Genomic DNA, 23513 nt, shown 5'->3' with positions numbered 1-23513 from the left:
CAAAACTGCTGGACAGATGAGAGCTCCATCCCCAAAGGTGCTGCCATTGCATAGATGCTGGTTAGCTGGGGCATGGAAAAAAACTAAGACCAGCTCTGTTTGGGTGAGTGGGTGCATGAAAGCTCCCACTCTTATGCCAAGCACTTGTATGTGTGCATAATGGGAAGAGTGTCATTCCCTCTCGCTGCCGCCATGTGAATGCCTTTCCTGTTAAACAGCCATTGTGTACCAGTGGCCAGGCAGATTATGGAAGTTGGACTCCATATATGTTTGCTTTTGTTTCTATATGATGAGGATTCAAACTAGCTGAAGGAGGAGTCTTCTTAGGGCTAGTCTACACTTACCTGCCGGGTCGACGCGGTGAGTTCAACTTCTCAGAGTTCGAACTATCGCGTCTAATCTGGACGCAATAGTTCGAACTCCCCGCGCACTCCGGTCGACTCCGGAACTCCACCACTGCAAACGGCAGTGGCGGAGTCGACCTTGGAGCCGCGGACTTCGATCCCGCGGCGTCTGGATGGGTAAGTAGTTCGAACTAGGGTACTTCGAGTTCAGCTACGCTATTCATGTAGCTGAACTTGTGTACCCTAGTTCAACCCCCGCCCTTAGTGTAGACCTGCCCTTAGCCTTGCACTTTAGACACAGTACTACAAGAGAGAACCAAAAGAGAGGTTTCTTAGACTAGTAGTGCAACTTGCTCTTCTTATCTACCAGTAGCTAATGCTCAGTGAGATAGATGATGTACCAGCAAAAGTGGTATCCAATGCTGCCTCCTTTTAAAGGATGCTCATTGTTACTGTTTTCGTGCACAAAATTCATCCCAGGATTAGAATGAAGAATATTTAAGTCTCTACAAATGTAATGCTGTTGACATCACTTGAAAGTAATGCACAGAATTGGTGCTTGTTTTTATCCTAGACCTTTTTTTTTTTCTGTGCCACCATGTTTAAGTGTGGACCCATTTAAGGAACACCAGGGAGAAAAGGAGATTTATAACCCAAATTGTGTTCTGTACACTTCAAAATATCCAGAGGAAGCAATCCTTCCACCCCACCACCATTAAACAAACCACAACTAAGAGTCACATTTCAAGGGGCTTGCATTTAATGGGAGCCACACCTGCGCACAAGAAGAGGCTTTATCCCAAAGCTGACACTTCTGTGCCCCTGTCCACTATAGACATGTTTGCGGGATCAGACCCTTAAGTCATTAAAATTGCCAATAAGAAGCAATGAGCATTCTTGCATTTATATAAGGGATAAACTTAATATGTTTTAAAGTCTTATTTGGTAATATGCAAGTAATATTAGACAGAGGCCCTGATCGCAGTGGACTGTGAGCCCATGACACCCATATCCAAAATCTATACATCTAGGTTTAAAACAAGGATTGCATTTACTTTTCTGAACAGGATTTATATTGTCCCTCCATTAATATCAGTTTAAAACTTAATGTAACTGATTTTGAACTGTAAATGGTTTATTAAAACCAAAACACCCAGTGTCTGTGATCTTAAACCCTACACAAAAATTCTTCTCCAATTCTGTTGTTTATGAGAGAGAAGTTTGAAAATAGCCTTTCATTTTTCCCCCACTGCTTTGTACCTTGTGTTGTCACACGTGTGCAAAGTGGGTGTAACTGTCACAGGTGTGAGGGAGGGAGCTTGATTTGATAGTGTTTTTACACCCACCAGGCGCAAGACAGCGGGAATCGGACCTTTCCCATAAATCAATCAACTTCTCTCTGTAGATGTGTCCTCCTTTGATCTCTGTGTGCTATCTGCTCTTGGGAGTAAGATTCCTTGCCCTGGGATCTCTCCAATCAGACTCCTTTCTGTGTACTGCCTGCGTGCTCCTTTGATCTCTGGGATAGCGCGGCAGGCTGCCTGCCGTGGGGATCTCTGAGCTGCGGAGGAGGTGTGAGCTCTGGGTACCGAGCGGTCTCAGGTCAGGCAGCTGCATTCGTCTCCACTGCACATGCACAGCTCTCACCCCCTCCCTTGTAGGTCACCAACGTTTGTTGTCAAAAGTGCAGCAGCCCATATGCAGCAGGCTGTCTCTGAAACTTTTTCCCAGCGCGCGCACAAAACCCGCCTTCCCCAGCCCAAACCCCTGCACACGTTGCCTAATAAGGCTGCTGCTAACGCTAAGGCATTAACTGACCCCACGTTTCTTGCTGTTGTGAGGGGCCGGGAAGCTTCAAACCCCCCACTTGGATGGTGCCGTTGAGGAACTCTGCAGGAGGAGGAAGGGAGCTGGCTGAAGTTCCCTCCGGGTCTCTCTCCCTCTCCCCCAGGAGGCTTCCCGGAGCAGCCGCGGCGGATCGCAGTGAGTAACTCCCTCTTCGCTCATTCATTCCCCGGCTCTCGCCGCGGCTCCTTTCTGAGCCACCCGCTCCCATTGCTGCCTGGGGAAAGACCTTGTCAATTGCCCGGCGCGGGCTGCGAGCCAGGGAGCAGGTTGTGTCTGAGCCGCCTTCCGCCGGGGGCAATGCGCCTCTCTGCCCGCAGACTCGGCCTGATTGGAAATTACTTCTGCGAACAGGGTCCGCTTCAGCGGCAGGGTCGGTGCACGCGAAGGAGCCCAGCTCTCTGGCGAACTCGCCGTGCTTTCAGCCGCTAGCAAGCCGAGCCTGGGATCCGTCCCCAGCTCGCTGGGAGCTCCTGGGAAAGCTCGCGCGTGTGAATCCGTGGTTTGATTTCCCTGCCCATGCAAACCAGTTTGCCCAGTGCTTTATAAAGGGGCTGCGGCCGGGAGCGGTCTCGGAACCAGCCGGTGTGAAATGCCCTGGCTGGGTGTAGAGCGGAGAGGAGGACGGGAGGGAATGAAAACTTTTTCCTTCTCCCAGCCCTAGCTCTGTGTGAGGGGCCGTTTGGAAACCAGTCGCGAGGTGACAGTGAGCGGGAGAGGCCACAGGAAGCGACATTGCAGAGCCTGAAGCTGTTTTGCATCGCTTGGGATTTTGTAGACAAGAGACGTTGCAACTAATCTCCTGAGCGAAGGTCAGAGCTCCTCCTTGGCTAACGCACACTGCAATGCCCTTTATTTTTATAGTCTCATCCGTCATACAAAGTAGCACATACTCCTCCTAGAGCCACGGCCGGATTTTGTGAATAGCTTCTTTCATACTAACTGTATTTCCAAAAGCTGCCCGGAGCTGATTTCTCTCTCAATCCGCTATTGTGTCGTTTAAGTGGTGCACTCACGCGAGGGAATAAAGAGCTGTGTTCAGCTGAGGTTTGAGATGCTGAGGAGAGGAAGAAAGGTGTTCCGGATGGCAGGAGCTGCAGGGAAGAAGGCTCTTGTGCCAAGTTTGCGGGAGGGAGGAAGACAAATACAGGCAACTCCTCATCTGGTGTAAAACACCCTAGCTCCATTGAAATAAAAAATGCATTGAAGTCAATGGAGCAAGGGTGATTTACCCCCTCTGGGATCTGTCATGGGGATGTACCCTAGTACTAAGTGGCAGTGTTAGAAAAACACAGTTCATGCTCCAGCAGGCCCTGATGCCAAAACACTGATGCACAAGAACTGGACACTTGAGTAGTCCTACTGAAGTCAACAGGAACTTCTTGCATAAGTAGAGAAACATGTACTTAAGGAAGATCGGAGTCTTGGTTTCCCACAAAATTATTAAGACCTCTCCAGCAATGGTGTGATCTCTGAAGTCCTTTCTCCTGCAAAACTCTTATAGGAGTTGTGTATCATTTGCTCAGGATAGATCTCAGAAACTAACACACGGCTCTTTATTGGTCCTGGCCCTGTATTTTTTGGGGAAGTTTTTTTGTTTTGTTTTCTTATCAAGAGCTTTAGGGCTTCCCATGAAGTTCTGCATGAACAGGGACTGCAGGACTGAGCCTCTATTACCAGGAATTCATTATTTTGAAAAACAGGTAGTACAGCATATCCTCTTATCAATGATTAATTTAAAAAACCATAAATGTCTTCTGTTTGCTAGCGGCAAAGACTTGTCTAGAGCAGATCTGAGTGGGTTAGGTTGTAATTACCACTGCAACTACTTTCACTCAAACACCTTTTGAGTCTTTAAAATATAAAGAAGTGTGTGCATTCAGATACATAGAAATGTTTATTCCAATGTATACTTATGTATTTTGAATCTTTAAGAAGATTTTTTATTGTAATATTATGGACTGTTGATATAGTTTTGATAGCGTTGCTCAAAGCCCTGAGTGCCTCAACCAAGGGTTAAATTCTATTGACCTCCTTCAGATATAATGCATAAATAGTGGTGGGAGGGAGTGGGATACTTAAAATTATTAGCTTGCTAGGAGGAGGGGGAAATTACTTCTCAGCAATCTAACTTCATGCCATAGAGTAGCACACTTGGGAATTCTTTTCCACTTAATCCTCCCACCTCCTGTCTGCGCACATCTGGCCATTAGCTTGGCATCACTTCCTGGATGGAATGGCATGAAATTGACTAGCAGAGTCTGGAAATCCTTGATGCAAAGATGGGTACTTTCTCCTTCTAAACTATCTGTTCCTTGTCTGTAAAGTGCAAATCAGGTCCCTAGACCAAGTATTCTGGCTGGGTGCAGGGAGATGCATAGGGAGAAATACTCCTTCCAAGGCTGAAGAGTGGTGGCAGAGTTGCTCCAGAGCCTCGAACATGCCCTCCACAGGGGAAATGGCTGGAGGATAAATGCTATATTAGGTTCCCCTTTACCCTGCCCCTAAATTATTCCAAGCAAGGAGCCCCTGCTGAGTTGGGCTAAGTGACCTGCAAGGAGATACATTCCTTTTGCAATGGCTCCCCAAAATTTGCCTTTTGCCTCTTGGTGATGGAACCATGCTGGTCCCTCCATTGGGACCCCTCTGGCCTGAAGCCGGGGAGGTCCATCAAAGCTGTGGGACCAGCAGACCCTCCGCAGGCACGCCTGCAGGAGGTCCACCGAAGCTGCGGGACCAGTGGACCTCCCGCCGGCAAGCCGCCGAAGGCACCCTGCCTGCCGCCCCTGCGGCGCCAGCAGAGCGCCCCCCCGCAGCTTGCTGCCCCAAACACGCGCTTGGCGTGCTGGGGCCTGGAGCCGCCCCTGTTACTGCATTTGCTAAACATACTTTGATTTGCAGGTTTGAGATCTTTTCCCCTCCCACAGCTCGGAAACTTACAAATAACTGGTGGAGTCTAGGAGTGTCATGTGAATTGGGAGAATATTTGTCTCTTAAGCTATAGTATATTTACTAGAAATTCTCTATCACCTGACATTTTTTCAGTAATATTCAGTTTGATCCACCCCAATATTATGCTTACTGTTTCCTCCTTATCTCTATACAAGGAGAACTTTTAGAGCATTAGTTATCTGCATTTAAGTTTTATTGTAGAATACTCAGTATAACCTTTCCATAAAGAACTCCTGCCTCAGTGGAGTATGAACATTCATCCCCATAGCTCAGCCCTCTATCACTTGAGCTATAGGAGTAACACCATTAGCTAGGACCAGTAGTAGGCCATTTGCTACAAGGGGATGTGATACACGCTGGGCTAGTGTGGCTTACTGTAATAGTGCTCACTGCTTTCAGTGCAACTAGAACATCACAGCTAGGATATTCTGTAAATGTGAGAGGCTCACTGTGGTTAATATCCTCACTCTAATCTTTATTGGTCTTGTAGGGAAATCTCAAAGGGTCTGCTGCCAAGGAAGTTTGGAACTTGGTACTCTACTGTTACAAGCATTTGATCTGTCTCCCCCTACGTGTACTTGCCCCACTATATGATGCAAGAGAAAATGCAGGGGTGGTCTAGTAAGATTCCTCTGACTAGCCTGTGTAATGCTGAAGGTGAAAATATTCCTTAATAACACATGACTGTGTACCATTTGCTCAGGATAGATTTCAGAAATTAACGCATGACTCTTTATTGGTTCTAGCCCTGTTTTGGGAGGAGGTTGGTTTGTTTGTGGTGGTGGTTGTGGTGTTTTGTTTTTCTTACCAAGAGCTATAGGGCTTCCTTTGGACCGAGATTCTACTCTTAAGGCAACCGAGAGCCCTAACTAAGGGCTAGTCTACACTTACCAGCCAGGTCGACGCGGTGAGTTCGACTTCTCGGAGTTCGAACTATTGCGTCTAATCTGGACGCGATAGTTCGAACTCCGGAAGCGCCGCGGTCGACTCCGGTACTCCACCACTGCAAACGGCGGTGGCGGAGTCGACCTTGGAGCCGCGGACTTCAATTCCGCGGCGTCTGGACGGGTGAGTAGTTCGAACTAGGGTACTTCGAATTCAGCTACGCTATTCACGTAGCTGAATTTGCGTACCCTAGTTCGACCCTGCTTCTTAGTGTGGACCAGCCCTAAGACATGCAGGCTACATGTGCAGTGCTAGAGAGATTATACATCAACAGTTACAAATTACTTTCAGAACCCTCCTAAAACTAATTGCAGATGCAAATGGGGTTGAGGTTTTGGGGAGAGTTCCAACGCCCTCAAGCTGGGAGTGATGGGATCAACAAGCAGCTGGAGCTATGATGATGCAGGCCATACAATAAATATATATAGATGGGTATATGCAGAGTTTTGGGGCCAGCTCATTAGAGAGATTGGGGCCAACATTTGTATTCTGAGCCCCTCTCCGCTCCACAAGTTAGTGGTTGTTCAGACTCAGGGATTTGGTTTGAGCCTTAGTGTGTCTCACAGTAGAGAAGAGAGGCAAGGTGAGTGAGGGAATCTCTTTTATTGGACCAACTTCTGTTGGTGAGAGAGATGAGCTTTTGAGCTTACAGAGTGGATCTGAAGAAGAGCTCTGTGTAAGCTCGAAAGGTCGTCTCTCTCGCCAACAAAAGTTAGTCCAATAAAAGATACTACCTCACTCACCTTGCCTTGTTAGTATCTTGGGACTGACATGTCTCATAGCAGAGACAAGACAGGAGCAATCTGTAGTGAATCTACAGGCCAAAGCCACTGGATTTAGGCTATGCCTACACTTAAGCTCTGCACCACTGTAGTGCTTCAGGGTAGCCACTTACTACAGCGGCAGGAGAGTTCTCCCATCACTGTAGTTAATCCACTTCTGAGAGGTGGTAATTAGGTTGACAGAAGAATTCTTCCATCAACCTACAGCTGTCTACACTAGGGGTTAGGTTGGCTTAACTACATTGCTTAGGGGTGTGAAATGTTCAAATTGTTGAGCAACATAGCTTGGTTGACTTAATTTTTTTAGTGTAGACTGGCCTCACGTCCTTTTGATACCCTAGCTCCCAGACAAATTAAACACAACTTGTAGTGTGCAGCCTGCGGTCACGCTATGGGGACTTCTTAAATCCTGGCTTGGACTCTGCAGTCATGGATGGGACTGTTGGCTACAGTAGAGAGCCTGTCTATAATAATTATCTGCACATAAATGCTTCCACAAATAGAATAAAATACTAACTGAACCCATATCAAAGATGAGAATAAAGATGTTACTTGGCTGATTAGTGAGCTGATGAACATTAATTTCTGACTGCAAACTTGAAAGGCTGATTGATAACTTTGTTCATAAAACAGACCATAAGGTACGAATTGAGACATTTGTCTTTTAATGAGCTAAATCCAGCAGTTCTGATGCAGGCAAAACTGCCAGTTAAATTAGTGGAAATTTTGCCTAATACAGTTTTGTGTTCATAATTATTTATCAACTGTTTCTGCCTCTGGAGATTCTCAGGGACTGCTGTTTCTCTCTCTCTCTCTGTGATGGAGTTGCATTGATGTAAGTGAGGGTAGAATCAAGCCCCTAATAAACAATTGAGGGCCTGATTCACAGAGATTAGAAGTCAATGAGGGAGACAGCTGCAACCCTGAAAATTAAACCCTGAAATTCTGGAATAAATTTAGCTTGCACTTCTGTAGAGGAGGAGATTCTGTGAGAAACTTTCTCTCAGTGATTTATTAGCTGAGGCTTTTCAGGTTTACTGGAATTTAAGATGTGAGCCTAATCTACCTTTTGTTCATCCGGCTCGCAGGATTTAAGGTTTTAAGAGGGTCTACAGAAGCTTCTCCCTCAGACTGCTTATTTAATTAAAGCGTCTTTGTGCATTATTTACATCTGAAACCCCCACGTATCAGAGAATCTTCCATCTGTCAGAACAATGGTTTAGGAATAAACATCTTGAAAGGTGTCTGGTCAATGCTTCATTGTGAATAGAATCAAGGAAAAGAAATGGAAATTTGGGCCATAATTCTGAAACTTGAATGCCTACAGATCGGCACCTGTATCTGTATTTAGGTACCTATGTAGCAGTTGCTTGAGTTTCTGAGATGCTGAAGTGACTTAAATGGGAATTAGGGACTCTCTGCACCTGTGCCTATATGTGGATTAAGGTGCATGTGCTTAGACATCCAAACTGGGGGAACTTTGGCCTTAAAGCTGTCACTGGCTTCCATAGGAATTCTTCAGAATAAGCACACAAAGTATCAGACTCCTCATATGGTGGTATTGGTTATGCTTTAATAGTTCAGGAAATACAGTCTGGAGGCTGCAATCTTCTCCCCCCCCCTTTCCAGAGTGGATTTGATTTAAATCACTAGTCAGTAAGACTCCATTTAATCATGGATTTCTACATAAAAGTGAATTCTTGTTGGTTATTACCTTATACTTCACAACCCAGAGATGTAGGTTTCATTTTTAGACGGTACAACAGCTATATCAGAAAATGAATGATTGTTTGGTTATTTCATTTACCAAAGGTAATTGAAGCAGATATTTATGAAGTCATTGGGAGGTGAACTATCTCCAATTCAACAGGTTAATCATTAATATGTAGCAGATTTTCTAGCCATGCTGTATTAGGAGGAGAACATCACCAGACAGTCATTTAAATTGTTTTATTTAACTAAAAGAACAATGTTATGTATTCTGGATTTTTTTCTTCAACAGCAAATATATAATATAACAAAACAAGCATATGAATTTTTTAATTTAGTTAAACATTTAAGTTTTTTAAAATCAGATATGTTTTTGTTAAAATTGTTAACTAAAATAGTTAAATGAAATATTTAAAAAACCAAAAACAAATTAAATCGACTGTCAGCCAGGTCAACATGAGAAACTTAAAATATTGGCTTCTGCAGCTAACTCAGTCATCTTCACTTTCATTTTCCTGTTTGTTCATAATCTGGAAAAGAACAACAAGTTTTCCTGCCTTTTCAGGTCCCAAATGATTTCTCAATTTGGAATGAATTAGTCCAAAGGAATAAAATATTCTTTCTACATCAGCAGAAGAAGCTATTGCTGTTAAAAGTGAGATTATCACTTCAACAGTCTCTGAATCCAAGCGCTTAAGTGACTTCCAGCAGTTCACTGGTGTGACTTCCTTTAAAACATCATCAGCAAACATATATTTCTTGAATGGTTCACCCTTAGTTCTGAAGTTTATTATACTTGGCGTTATGGAGGGATGGTTGCTGGATAATAAATAAAGATGGGCCCATACCAGGTTTGTGTGGGATGAAGGGAGCCCATCATAATGGGGGACAGTTTGAGAAGAATGAGCAGGAGAGTGTCTTTTTTTGGTATCGCCTGTCTTGATGTTGGGCCAAATTCAGAAGTCTTCACTCAATTTTGCCTCAGTCCTATTACCTGCTTAGGTAAAACTCTCATTGGAGTCCCTGGGAGATTTGCCTGAGTAGTGCCTTAGGCAAAGCTGAAGGTAGGTTTCAGGATTTGGCTACTCTAGGGGTTCTCAAACTTTTGTATTGGTGACCCCTTTCACAAAGCAAGCCTCTGAGTGTGACCCCCCCATATAAATTAAAAATGTTTTTTATATTTCACACTATTATAAATGCTGGAAGTGAAGCGGGGTTTGGGGGTGGAGGCTGACACTCATGACCCCCCCAGTAATAACCTTGTGACCCCCTGAGGGGTCGTGACCTCCAGTTTGAGAACCCCTGCTCTAGAATGAATTAAGCACATCACACAGAAACTGACCCAGCAGATATTATTATTATTGAGGAAGTCTATGTACAATGGTCCTTGATCACCTCTAAATTCAGTCAATTACGTCTTTGTTATTGCTCATTGTCATAATGATCAGTGAAATATGATGAATATCCTGTTGTACCTAGCTGGATTTAAAGGAGTCCAAAGGCCCTATTTAGAGTAATACTGTTACCAAGCTCTTATATTATATAGTGCAATGGTTCTCAATCAGGGATATGTGTACCCCTGGGGGTACGCAGAGGTCATCTAGATATTTCCCAGTTTTACAACAGGCTACATAAAAAAACACTAGCAAAGTCAGTCCAAACTAAAATTTCATACAGACAATGACTTATTTATACCGCTCTATATACTATACACTGAAATGTAAGTACAATATTTATATTCCAGTTGGTTTATTTTATAATTGTATGGTAAAAATGAGAACATAAGCAATTTTTCAGTGATAGTGTGCTGTGACACTTGTATTTTTATTTCTGATTTTGTAAGCAAGTAGTTTTTAAAAGTGAGGTGAAACTTGGGGGTACACAAGACAAATCAGACTCTTGAAAGGGATACAGTAGCCTGGAACGGTTGAGAGCCACTGATATTGTGTTTTTCTTCTTAAAACACTTTACAAAGGAGGATTAGTGTCACATATTCCCATTTTATAGATGTGGAAACTAAGGCATACAGAAGTAAAGTGGCTTATCCAAGATCACACAGCAGATTAGTAACTGCAGAGCTGGAAAATCTCCTGACACCCAGACCCGTACCCTATCTGTTGGACCATAATGTTTTCCAGTATACACAGGCTGCTTAATTCAGCTAATCATCTAGAGCATCTAGAACACAAAGAATTGGAAAGTAGAAAAGGCTGGGAATGTTGAATGTTCAACATAAAAAGAGAGAGTGCAAAGAGTGCAATATTCAGGCTTTACTCCCCTTTCTCTCTCATCAATCACTTCCTGAAAATAGAATTCTCAAGGTTCCTATACTTAATCATGCTATAATCAGGGCCGGTGCAAGAATATTTTATGCCCTAGGCAAAACTTCCACCTTGCGCCCCCACCCCCTCTTCAGCCTAGGGATCCAGGGCCATCCCTAGCTATTTTGGTGCCCTACACAGCCCCCCCCCGCCTCCACAGGGGGAAAGGCGGGTTGTCCCCAGGTCTCCGGGGGGGGGGGGGGAGTGACCCAAGACCTCCGTGGGGGATGGGAGGAGGGGCGCTGGCTACTTCCTGCAGGAAGTGGAGTGACCCGGCCCCAGCCTGTTCTGCTCCCCTGGCTCCCAGCGAGTGGGGGGGGGCAGTTCCCCCCTCCCCCCAAGCCTGGGAGCCAGGGAAGCAGAGCAGGCTGGGGCCGGGTCACTCCATTTCCTGCAGGAAGTAGCCAGCACCCCTCCCCCCCACAGAGGCCTGGGGCCCCAGCCTGCTCTGCTTCCCTGGCTCCCAGGCTTGGGGGGAACCGCCCCCCAGCACTTGCTGGTGGCGTGGCTGGGAGCCAGGAGAGCAGACCGGGCTGGGGCCGGGTCACTCCACTTACCATGTGGTGAGTGCAGGGTCGGGCCTGGCTGCAGTCTTCAGGGGAGTGGGAGTGGGGGTGGGGCGGAGCAGGGGTGGGAAAAGCTCCCTGCCCCAGCTCACCTCCGCTCCGCCTTCTCCCCTGAGTACGCCAGTGCCGCTCCACTTCTCTCGCCTCCCAGGCTTGCGGCGTCAATCAACTGTTTGGCGTGGCAAGCCTGGGAGGGGAGGAGAATTAGAGCAGGGGCCGTGTGCTCAGGGGAGAAAGTGGAGTGGAAGTGAGCTGAGGCGGGGAGCGGTTTCCCTGCACACTCTTTCCCCCGAACCCCGGTTACTTGCTGCGGGCAGGCCTCCCCGTGCCTCCCTGCCCCAGCTCACCTCCACTCCACCGCCTCCCCTGAGCAGGCTTTTTGGCACCCCAACCACTTGGCGCCCTAGGCGGCTGCCTAGTTCGCTTAGTGGTTGCTACAATACCCCTAATGGGAAGCTATTTAGCATAACAATGGAGGTGTCGTCACTGATGATGTTGGCGGAAACAGAATTAATATAGCATATGTATTTTTTTTTCTCATAAAGCTAGTAAACTGTAAAGGAGATATCCGTTCTTGTCCATTATCTGTTATTCTGTGACAAACAAAACTAATTATGTGGCTTTTCAATGCTTTTTGCTTGTTGGTTAGTTTTATTACATGGGAAACACTAATTTATATAAAGTTTGGGGAGATACAGATTTAATAGCTGATGCATTAGGATCTTTGTCAAACACTTCTAATTGTTTTTTGCTCCATCTATGATACAGAGAAGGTTTTACAACAAACCAAGATGCAAAAAATAACAAACATCCCTCCAGGGCTCCAAATTTAAGTTATGAAGCTAAATGCAAGCTCAGGACTAAGATTTCATCGTCTTAAAGAGGAACTTTTATATGCTATCTTTTCCTGCCAGGTTCTGTTTTATCCCACAAGACCGGAAATACAGCTTTGCTGGTTTTTGATGAGGTATGGAACTTCCTGTTCTCTAAGAGAGTTTCGGCTACGTTTGACCAGAATGAAGTGGTTCAAGATGATTGAGTGGACTGAAAATTTCTGTTTTCCTATAATGTTAGGATTTCTGGATGTCTTTATTGATGTCTGTAGTTTATTCATTTTAAAAAAAAGAAGAATTGAAGCTCTTCCACCAATATGGAACCATTCAGTGGTTTTTTCCTCTCTCCAAATAACTATAATTTAGTTTGGCCTAAGCTATTGTATTTCCTTTCATTGCGACCCCTCCCCCTCCACGTTGGCCTTCCATAAACTTGCCCATTTTCTTAGTCTATAATAAAATGAGATAAACAAAAATTGAATGCAGAGGCTGCATGTGAAAAAAACCCAACCCATGTTTTTGAAAATGTGTGGTTATGCACAGTTATCATTAGACTCTCTCTGAGACAGTGGCCAGAGTGGGAAATTACCCTGTCTGTAGAAGAACATTAATCTGCATACTCCTGTGGTAAATCATGTGGGAAACTTTACATTGGTTGTCAGGAGGTCTCTCTGGAACCTTGAAGGATTTTGTCAAAAGCTCGGTTGGCATCATGAAAAGCTGATGCCTAACAGAGAAATAGATTGACCTGTAGCATTTGGTATTGCAGTCTGGCTCACCTACCAGTACTGCAATCTAGGTCACCAATATCTTTCAGTGTTTCTTTGATTTTTTTTGTCTATCTTTTTAGTAATAATCTGGATCGCTGCTGCGTAGGAGAATTGCTTGTTTTGCTAATATAATGAGTGGACTGTCCTTCCCACAGTAAAGCAGGTAAAGATCAAAGGAGTATTTGATTGCCATGCAGTAAAAGTGCATGATGCTGTCATTGATTAGTATTACAATACTAATGTGGGAGCCATTGTTTTTAACCATATGAATCAATTTTTGTGTAATGCTATTCAGGGAAACTCATAATGTTGCACATATTCCTCTCTCTCTCTCACATATACACACAGAGTATATAATATATATTTTGTATTTATGTGGCACATTCCATTGCAGGATCTCTTAAGACTTTACAAATGAATTAATTTGTGCTATAACACTCTGAGAAGCAGGTGGGCCTCATTATTCCAATTTTATGGAAGTGCAAACAGAGCCAGAAAGTGGTTTCCCTATGCTTACACAAGAAGTCTCTGGACATAGCTACAAATAGAACCCTGGTGTTCCTGATAAACATTCCTGTGCAGTAACCACAAGACCATCCTTCCTCCATAAAGAAATGTGCTTATATCAAATGGGAAACCAGTGTTAAGCAGAAGCCATATAGAAGTATTTGTCCTAGACAGACACACAGGGAAGATGAACTTGTGTTGGGTGAAGACATGCAACGTGAATTGTGGTCCAAGTGATCTGCTAAATGAAATAAGTTTAAACAGATGATGATGCTTAGCCAATTCCAGTTAGTGTTAACCAACAACCGTGCACTAAACGAGTAACCTGTCCAATAGTGTAAAATGAGTAGTTGCTACTCGTTTTTTATTAGCCTTGCATTTTGTAAACTTCTCTGGAAACTTTCCTTGGCTGGCATTGCTCTACTCCCTGATCACTTTCTGTTCCTAGTCTTGTTTTCCAAACTCTTTAGATGTCTTAGAACTGATATTAGCAGGGTTCAGATCAGTGTTCGTAAACTTTCTCTAATGCTTTTGGCAGCTTTTCATGTTCATGAACTCTTCATGATTCTGCAGCTCGGCATCTTAAACAAGCTGTTGAGGGGAATGGGAAGACTTACTCTGCTAGTAATAAGCATCCCTTTTGTGGTGCTGGAAAAACCATATTTATCACATCGGAATACCAGAAAATAAAGGTATTGTGCATAACCGTTTCACCTTGTCTATTGAGTGGCAAGCTCTTTCGCCCTGGGATTATCGGGTAATCTGTGTTTGTACAGTGCCCAGAACAATGGGGCACCATTTTCAATTGGTCCTTAGGCACTATGGTAATAAACATAATTAATAATAGTATCTCAGTGAGGCTGGTGATATTGCCTGTCTGAGTCAATCCTAGCCTGTAAATAAGGAATTGCTGATGGAGAAACTGAGGCAGAGAGAGAGAAAGAGATTGAATGTAAAGGTGAGTCAGTGACAGAACTTGGAACTGGGGAATCCTTTTTCCAAGGTCTTCTGCTTGCTAACCATTAGACAGCACTCCCTCAGGAGGAGCAATCGACCTAAAGTGGGAACGAGAATTAGGGATACAGAAATCTGGATGTAATATAATAGAAAACACCAGGCTACACAGTGAGAAATCCTTGCTATATTTTTATTATAGGGCAGGACTAATACTTGATCATTGTTCAATATCTTTCGGTGCAGGATTGGGTAGAAATATCCTGTTTGCCTAAGAATAAAAACAATATTGAATAAAAAGTATTCCTGGGGCATGAGGGCAGCCCAGCACACAAAGAGTCCCTGTAGTTTTATCAAACAGCAAATTTCTGGTGAGTTTAGTTGCCATGGAAAATATTGTGTAAATTATACCTCCCCCATCTTCCCCCCGGACCACCCTACATTAGCTCACGCTATAAAGGTCTGTGCTGTATTGCTGAATGTCTAGGTTTCAAACCCTGCTGTCAATCCACTTGGACTATGTGGTTGTCACGGTTGGACATATTCTCTCTGTGTAGTTAGACCTTCACAGATTCCTTCAGTTTGACCTTTTGGGGGACAGACTTCTGAGAGTCACTGGAATACTTTACTGCCTGAACAGCTTAGTAATAAAGTGGAGCTGTACACTGAAAAAATGAAAGTGAAATTGTCCAGACTGGTTTCATCATCCAAGCTGATTGAAATACATTAATTGTGAGAGACTAGATCTTTAAAATAAACTTTCAGTTCTAGTTTGTTAGAGAGAACTTGGGAGCAGGGGCTGGAAATCATCCCCTCCTGCATTAGAAACTCATGAGGGGGAAACAACATAGAATTTCTTAACTCTTTTTTTTTTTCTTCATCAGAGTGGGGTTTAACCCATCTGCTCTGCAGGAGCATGGGGGCCTCACACCCACTGCTGTTAACCCCTCAAGATCCTTGCTGTTCTTGGGGATTCACCTGAGACCCTGTGTCTTCCAGAGCTAGTGCGGGCTCCTTGGATTGCTGAAGAATCCCTCAGAGGAGGTTGTCCCTTTAAGGCAGGATTTAGGGAGCTTAAAGTGGAAGGGCTTCTTACAGGGACTGTGCAACCTCTTGTGCAGGTTACCCATGGGGTTTTGTGGCACTTGTCTCTTTGTGTTGCAGTAGCTCCAAGAGGCCCCAGTTAGGGACCAGGGCTCCATTGTGCTGAGTACTGTATGCACATGTAAGAAAAAGATGGTCCCTATCCCATATATCTGACAGTCTTAGTGTACGAGGTGAGGCAACTGGTGGAAACAACAAGCAAATGGGGACGGAGAGGAGGACAGTGTGAAAGTGGAATGATCATGTTTGTATAATCAGCAGTAAGAGGTGAATCCTCCTTGGCCTTGCTTCAGCACTCCCTCTCCTAGCCCATCATGGCCTTCAGATGTGCAGATCTAGGAACTTGCTGAAAGCTCTCCACGTGGTTCCAGGAATGGGTCAGGGGAGGCATCCTGAGCTTTCCTATCATGTGGGTGATCTTCCACAGGTGGCTCTGAGGGAAAGATTAGGTCCTCTAGGTGTCTCTGTAATCCTATGGATGAGGAAACTAAGGCACAGAGAGGTAAACAATATGCCCAGGTTACATAGCCGTTAGTTGAAGAGCTGGGGCAGGACACAAGGCTTCCATTCTCCTGAATAAAAAACAGTGGTCTAATCCTGGAAATCTTACGGTGCTCACTGGCTTCTACGGGACTGCTTGAGTGAGGAAGTGCCTGTAAAGTGAGCAAGCTGTAAAGGGCTTTTGTCTACTTTCCATATGCCAGTATGGATGTACAGCAAAAGGGTATAGTAAATATATACAGCCCAGTTGGTCAGACTTCAGTTGCCTAATCTATTGTTTTGGTTGTTTATGCTCTTGATGATGTACTAATTAACTTTAGTCTAAATGAAGAGGGTTTTTTTTAATCTGAATAATTTTTAGAGTTCCCACTAGAATATTTTTAGCATTGCAGTATAATAAATCTGATAACTTTTCTGTATTCCATTGTTGTATGTGGTGTAGCCATGTTGGTCCCAAGATGAGTGAGGCAATATCATTTATTGGACCAATTTGTGTCTCATCAACAGAAGTTGGTCCAATAAAAAGATATTAATGATGAAAAGGACTATATAAATTTAGTCTCTAAAGTGCTTTTCAGTGACCGTCAGCATCATTACAGATTTACAGAGGTGGAAACTGAGGCATAGGGTAAAGTGACTTGCCCGTGATCATAGCAAGGAATAGAACCCAGACATCCTTAGTGCCAGTCCTGTGCTCTGTCCACTAGACCACACTGCCTCCAATAGCAATCTCAATTATTGCTTGACTGCAGAATGTGTTTTGTTTCGTTTTGTTATAACTTTAGCTTGTTCTGTGTAGAGACATGCCTTTTAAGTATGAAATACTAATTCCTGCTGATGGTCCCTTATGAATTTCAGTATTGCATTGTTTGTTGCAACAAGAAAGCCAAGGTCACTGTCAAATGTTAATATGTTGCTAGTTTGATTCTATTCCACTTTGCAAGTCACTTTTGCTTTCAGCTAGCTTCTGTTTTTCAGTTCAGTTAGGTATGGGTATGAATGTGCTGTATGTCCTGGAGGTTGCTATGGTAATACTGTAGCAAAGCCCTGTGTTGCTATTTAACCAAATAGAACCTGTGCTAGAATGGCTACCTTTCTGGGAGAGCGGCAAAGAATATAACAACATAGCCTTGGGGACGAGGGCGGGAGGAAGGCAAGCAAAGAAATGTGCTGGGATTGGGTTTTCTCTGAAGGAAACTATAGTTAGGTCTTATTTCTGTAGCGCTTTTCGTTGTCCAGGAATCCCAGGTTGTAGGGAGGGAAAATGTGGGGGACGATGACAATCATACTTAGACCGTGTCTAAACACAAAATAACATTGATGTAGTTGAAACAGTATAAAACCCCTGAGTGGACAGACTTAACTTACATACAAGGCAGGCTTATACCACTGTAGTTTAAGTTGATTCCTTACTCATATTGATTTAGCTGAATTCAGTAACATTTAAAGCAATTTAAGACTGTCCACACAGGGGCATGCACAGGTTTAATTAAAAACACATCTTTAGTTTAACCAGTGCAACTTTAGAGGTAATGTAGGCAAACCCCTAGTCAACTGTGTATTCATTCCAGTAACCAGTATTTGACTAAAAAATATCTTCCAGAAAGAAGGCATCCTGTCTTGATTTGAAGACCTTAAGATACCGAGAATCCACCACTTCCCTGGGTACTTTGGTCCAAACCCTCAAATACACTTTTTAAAAAATTTTTTTAAAAAATCCTTATTTCTATTTTGAATTTGTGTGGACTTAACCTCCAGGCATTGGTTCTTGTCCTGACTTTCTCTTTTAGATGAAAGAGTCTTTTAGTACCTGGTATTTTCTTCCTGTGAAGGTGCTTATACACTGTAATCAAGTCACCTCTCAATCTTCTTGATAAGATACATGGACTGACCTCTTAAACCATCTTAAATGTAAGATGCTTCACCACCCAGCTCTCATCATTTTTGTGGCCTTTTGCACCCTCTCCAAATTTTCAATATCCTTTTGAAGGGATTAAACAAATCTCTCAAGACTCAAGCCCAAAGTTCATTTCCTTCTCCGCCCCTGCCCCCCAACTCTTGTGTGATAGCAGTTACATTTGCTGAGGGGATGCAGTAAATAGGTTTGTTATGGACTGTAATGCTGGTTATACTAGGTGATTCTCTGAAATGGTGAATTCAACCCAAAAGCTGGAAGAAAAATGTTGATGCTGGATGTTTTCTGTGTCATTAAAAAATAAATTAGGCTCATGGGGTTGATCTTGATTGTATGTTGTTTCCCCTTCCAGTCTGTAAAGATGCTTGTAGTCATTGACCCCTAATGATGATTTGGTTAATGTGTTGTGTTATGCTTATACATTGTGGTGATATTGTTTCCATCTGGCTCCTAACAGGCAGATTGGCAACGAGTCAGTCTTTGTGGCGAGAGGGTCAGATTTATATGGAGCAAATCAGCACCAGTCAGAGAGTCACCCTGGCAGAAAAACAGTAGCCTTGTAGTAAACTCGGTTATATAGATTTGTAGAGTGGAATATGGTAAAATAACACCATTTCTGTATTGTTAATGGACACTGTCTGATTTTTTTTCTTTAAAACCAAGGTATAATACCCAGGAGCAGCTCCAGGCACCAGCGCTCCAAGCCCGTGTCTGGGGTGGCAAGCCGTGGGGGGGCAGCCTGCCAGTTGCCATGAGGGTGGCAGTCAGGCTGCCTTCGGCGGCATGCCTGCAGGAGGTCCGCAGGTCCCGTGGTTTCGGCAGCAATTCGGCGGCAGGTACGCCGAAGGTGCGGGACCGTGGGACCTCCCACAGGCATGCCACCAAAAGCCACCTGACTGCCGTGCTTGGGGTGGCAAAATACATTGAGCCACCCCGATAATACGTGCTCATCTTTCGGGCACGTGAAATGCATGTGGTAATCCCAGAACAGTAATACAGTACAGTACTACATCATTCAGGGCATTTAATTCAGTTGACACCTCTGGCAACAACTGTGATGAGAGATCCTTGGGGGACTACATTTTTATTCTTCTAGACTTTCCTGGGGTTATGTTTTAATCAAACTCAATTAGTTGGGGTCAATAGAGGAATTACTGGGTGAAGCATAATGGCCTGTGATATAAAGGAGGTCAGACTAGATCTAAAGGTCCTTTCTGGCCTTAAATGCTATGAATCTGTGACATCAAGTCTGGTCCCCTATCCACTTGGCAACACTGTCCAGGAATCATTCCGTAGTGACAGCAGTGTGTAGCTTGCATGAGTGGTCACGTGTGTAATCTGTTCCGTTTAACCCACAGAGATGGTCAGAGAGAGCCTATGGAGAGCCCTGTGCTTCTTACTATTACAAAAACAGGGAGCTCTACCTTATCTCCCTCTCCCTGGCCTGGGCAATGTTGCTGCTCCTCTGCTGTGTCTGAAGTGGGGACTGTGGGCCTGCTTGGGGACAGAGGATCTGAAAGCAGCTCGTCTTCTCTTTGAGAGACAAGATGGATAATATCTTTTATTGGACCAATTTTTGTTGGTGAAAGAGAGAAGCTGAAGAAAAGTCCTGTGTAAGCTAGAAAGCTTGTCTGTCACACAACAGAAGTTGGTCCAATAAAAGAGATTCCCTCCCCCACCTTGTCTATTTAATATCTTGGGACCAACATGGCTACAACAACACTAAACAACTCCTCTTCCGTTGTCGTCCTTCATCCTCCCTGCATTCTCTCACCACAGGATAATGTGGCACTGACTTCAAGACCCATCATGACACCAGTAGAAGTGGTGACCTGCCTGTGACAGGGTGGCCTGCCCCTTTAAGGCCCAGGAGGCCTGGGGTGGGGCAGGCCAGCCCCATCCAGTTACTCACTGCTTGACACACTTGGACCCTTTCTTAAAAAGAATACAGTCCTACTGCTGGGCTTTTATTGGGGAGGAGTGTGGACCAACTGCTTCTTTCTAAGAGCTAAGAGCCTTTGTAGAGGGTTGCCTGAGGAAGAGACCCAGGCAAAAGCAGAGTCTCCACTGAAAGACCTGAGGGAAAACAGGTGTGGCTGCTAGGTCCCTTGTGTGATGGCCCTGGGCAAGGAGCCCAAGTGAGCATAGGGCCAGAGGCCGATGAGAGGGCCAGGGTGTGCCTGGGGCTATTGTGGACTCATGGAACTAAGAGGGAGGCAAAGGGGATTCTTTACAGACCCTAGTGAGACAGCTGGAGAGAACCCCTGGCATCAAGGGAATAAGGAATGTGGTGTGCCCTAATACAGGGGAGGGGAAAAATAGTGACAGGCCTGAGTGTAAGGCCTGTGGACATTAGTACCCTGGAAGGGGTTGGGGCTAACTGAGACTTAGGCTTGGTCTACACTAACAGGTGTAGACAAGCCCTTAGCCAGAGATCTCAGTCACTGAAGCATCCCAGAAGGCATTGGCAGCTGGGGCGAGTCGCGGAAGACCAAGGGAAAACTGAGGCAAATCTGCTGCAGTGCCTCATTCTGTCTCGAGAGGATGCTGTGGGACAATGAGTCTTGTTACATTCCCTTGAATAGGTTGATCTAATTAAATCCCTAAAGGGACAGTGGTGATAGGCCCCTGAAGAGAGAGGATGTAAAATCACTTGCCTTCTAGGGAACTGCTAACAGGTGTTGGCCTTTAAATGAACCATTTATCTTCCTAAAACTGCTTCCTCTGTTTCTATCAAATGTTGATGTCTAGTCTGGCATTAATCACTGTATTACAGAGCAATGGAGACTAGGGGCTTTGGAGGAGGAGGGTGTGGTAAAGGGGTCCACTGTCAGTTAAGAGATGCCATACTTTGAAAGATTATGTCTCCATACTTTGAAAAAGGCACAAGACTGTACTGTCTGACTAATTCTTGATGCAGTGTGTTTTTAGTGGCGGCAAGGGAGATGTGGGATGGTTATAGAAAGAAATGCTTTGGTCACAACTTGAATCTTTAATAGCAAGTTTTGCTGTGAGGAAGCTCTGAGGCTGTGGTGGTTCTTGGCCAGCTAGTGCTATAAATTTGTGTGATTTTTAGAGAGAACTCAATAATAATGTTGTCTGAGGTTGGGATTTCTTACAGCAAATGTGGCTTTTATTGCAATATCTCACCTCTATTCAAGGGCCTGGCACCATATTCTTCTACTTCATGAGCCAGCTCAGCTCTCGCTCGGAAAACCCTCACTCCTTGGAGACCATGTTGTCAATGCTCCCATTCCCTTCTAGCCCAAGAACTACAGGCTTCCATCTCTTTCAGGATATGCAACTTCCATGCCCATGTGTGTTATTGCCATTGTCTCTGCAGCATTTTTTGCCAGTGGAAATGCTTTAAAAATGAGGAGCAACATTTGTTAGGAAGAAAAGGAGCAAATCAACCCTGTTCCCAGGGTTATAAAACAACTTAATTCCTGGTGCAACTCCACTGAAGTCAATGGAGTTGCATCAGAAGTGGGTCTGACCCATTGTTTCATTGCTGTAACTAATGGCAACTCTTGAGCCTTTAATCCCTAGGGAAAGGCACACTAGAACCCTTTAGTGAGAAGGCTCTTGAGGGGAAATTTATCCCAAATCCATCTTGCTCATGTAAATGTGTTTTGAGGACCCACAGCAGTTTATAGAGTACAAGATAGCATGAATATCTACACTGTGGAGCAAGACTGGATCATTAGATGGAGCTGATCACCCTGACCTGTGGGAAATCCTGTGGTAGTGTTAGAGGCTAATATCCTCCATGGGAGGAGAAAGGATGGTGTTGAATATTACATACTTAATGCTATAGCTGTTGGAGGGGGAAAAAGCAAAGGAATTTTGGCTTGATCCACCTAAGCCCAGGAAATCCAAGTTAAGGCTGACATTCCATACTTAATTCTTACAGTTGTGGGCAAGGAAGGGGAAAGGGAGCAAGTTCAGTGGTATGAGGATAAAGGCAGAGGGCCCAAATCCGCCCTCAGAAATGTAAGCACAACCTTTAATTTTAAAGGAAACTGCACAGCTCAATTTGAGGGCGAAACGGAGCCTCAGAAATATCTGCTTTCAGTTGGAATCTCCAGCGTCTTGATGGTTTAACCCAGATCTTTTGTTGTTCAGAGTTGTTTCTTTGAATGTAATTATCTTAATAAGGGATGGGAAATAAACACGGCTGCAATTGGCAAGATCTTTCTTGGGGGATGTTTGTAACAAGAAATAAAATTTGCTAATAAAGTGTAAACAGGAAGCTCCCCAAATTGGGTTTCAACCTAATCCTACACCCCTAGGTGTAGAACCTGGCATTCTCCCAAGCAGCCATTCATATAGCTCTGCCCATGAGACACCTGTACACAGCAAGGGAGAAGTTGAGCTGGCATTAAGCCTTTGTACACCTGACAATTCTCCTCGTGTTCATGCTCACACACCCTGAGCTGTGGCAAGAAACCAAAGAGGAACTCTACTAGCTGGCCCTGGATAGCTGTAATTATGCACCTCTTGAATACTTGGAAATAAGTGTGGTGTTCATGCTCTCACTGTTGAGAAACCTGTTGTGCAGAGCAGTAATTTATGGAAATGACTTGGAGCGATGGATGATGAATCTTCATTTGAGAAATTGGGGGAGAATAAATTGTCTGCAGTTTGTTATGCTTTTCATAGCACCAAGAAACCCTAAATTCCCCCCCTTATTGTGCCAAAGAAGAAACTGGGAAGGAGGTATGTTGTTTATTCTGTGGTTCTTGATCTCTTTGTGAAGAAGGTTGGTTGGTTGTTTTTTCAGAAGTTCCTGAGTCTCACTGAAAGTCAGTGGGACTTGGGCTCCTCAGTAGCTTAACTACTTCTGAACATTTTCCCCTGTGTATTGGGTCAGAGCTAGTCTGTTTGTATGGTACTTCTCCCCAAATAAGTGCTATATTAGGAGATCCCAATTCTGCAGACTCTTGAGCATGTGCTTATTTTTAGTGAGACAAGGTGGGTGAGTTAGTATTTTTTTTATTGGACCTGTGTCTGTTGGTGGAAGAAACAAGCTTGTGAGCTTATAAGTCACTCGAAAGCTTGTCTCTTTCACCAACAGAAGTTGGTCCAATAAAAGATATTACCTTGTGCACCTCATCTCTCGTATCCTGGGACCATGGCTACAACCACACTGCAAACAACTTGTGTAACGTCATTCTGCACTGTAGAGCTCAATAGGAGTTTTGCAGTTGACTGCAATAGGAGCACAATTTTTTGTGTGTGTGAGAGAGAGAGAGTGAGTGAGAGTAAGTATCCCCTTTGAACCCAATAGGGCTACTGGTGTGCATGACTATTTGCAGGCTGAGGCTCCTAGTGGTTAGGCCAGGGTGACTGGGAGTCTAGACTCACTTCTAGTCTTGCATCCACCACTGTCTTGCTGCATGACCTCAGACAAGTCCCTTAACCCCTCTGTTCCTTGGTAAACCAGTATAATCTGTAAAATGGG

At 44.3% G+C, this 23513-nt stretch overlaps 1 protein-coding gene across 4 annotated transcripts in view; it reads left to right on the top strand.

Annotated features, from left to right (window-relative positions):
- Positions 1-23513, top strand: part of MYLK (myosin light chain kinase) — a 325041-nt gene that overhangs the window by 7526 nt on the left and 294002 nt on the right. Inside the window, exons 1-2 of one of the 4 annotated variants that reach the window (XM_045031714.1) lie at positions 2190-2327; positions 2848-3001. The exons of 2 other annotated variants lie outside the window; for them this stretch is intronic. Coding sequence is in view for 1 of the 2 variants with exons in the window: in XM_045031713.1 (XP_044887648.1) it covers positions 2216-2327 (112 nt within the window). In the remaining variant the exon portion in view is untranslated. Of the gene's footprint in view, positions 1-1572; positions 2328-2847; positions 3002-23513 lie in introns of those variants that run through there. One more of the 4 variants, XM_045031713.1, reaches the window with a different exon arrangement.

The sequence above is a fragment of the Mauremys mutica genome, chromosome 10 (assembly GCF_020497125.1).
Source record: "Mauremys mutica isolate MM-2020 ecotype Southern chromosome 10, ASM2049712v1, whole genome shotgun sequence".
In the NCBI taxonomy this organism is placed as follows: domain Eukaryota; kingdom Metazoa; phylum Chordata; order Testudines; family Geoemydidae; genus Mauremys; species Mauremys mutica.
Note: the sequence above shows the minus strand (reverse complement) of the source record. Positions and strands in the feature narration are given on the sequence as shown.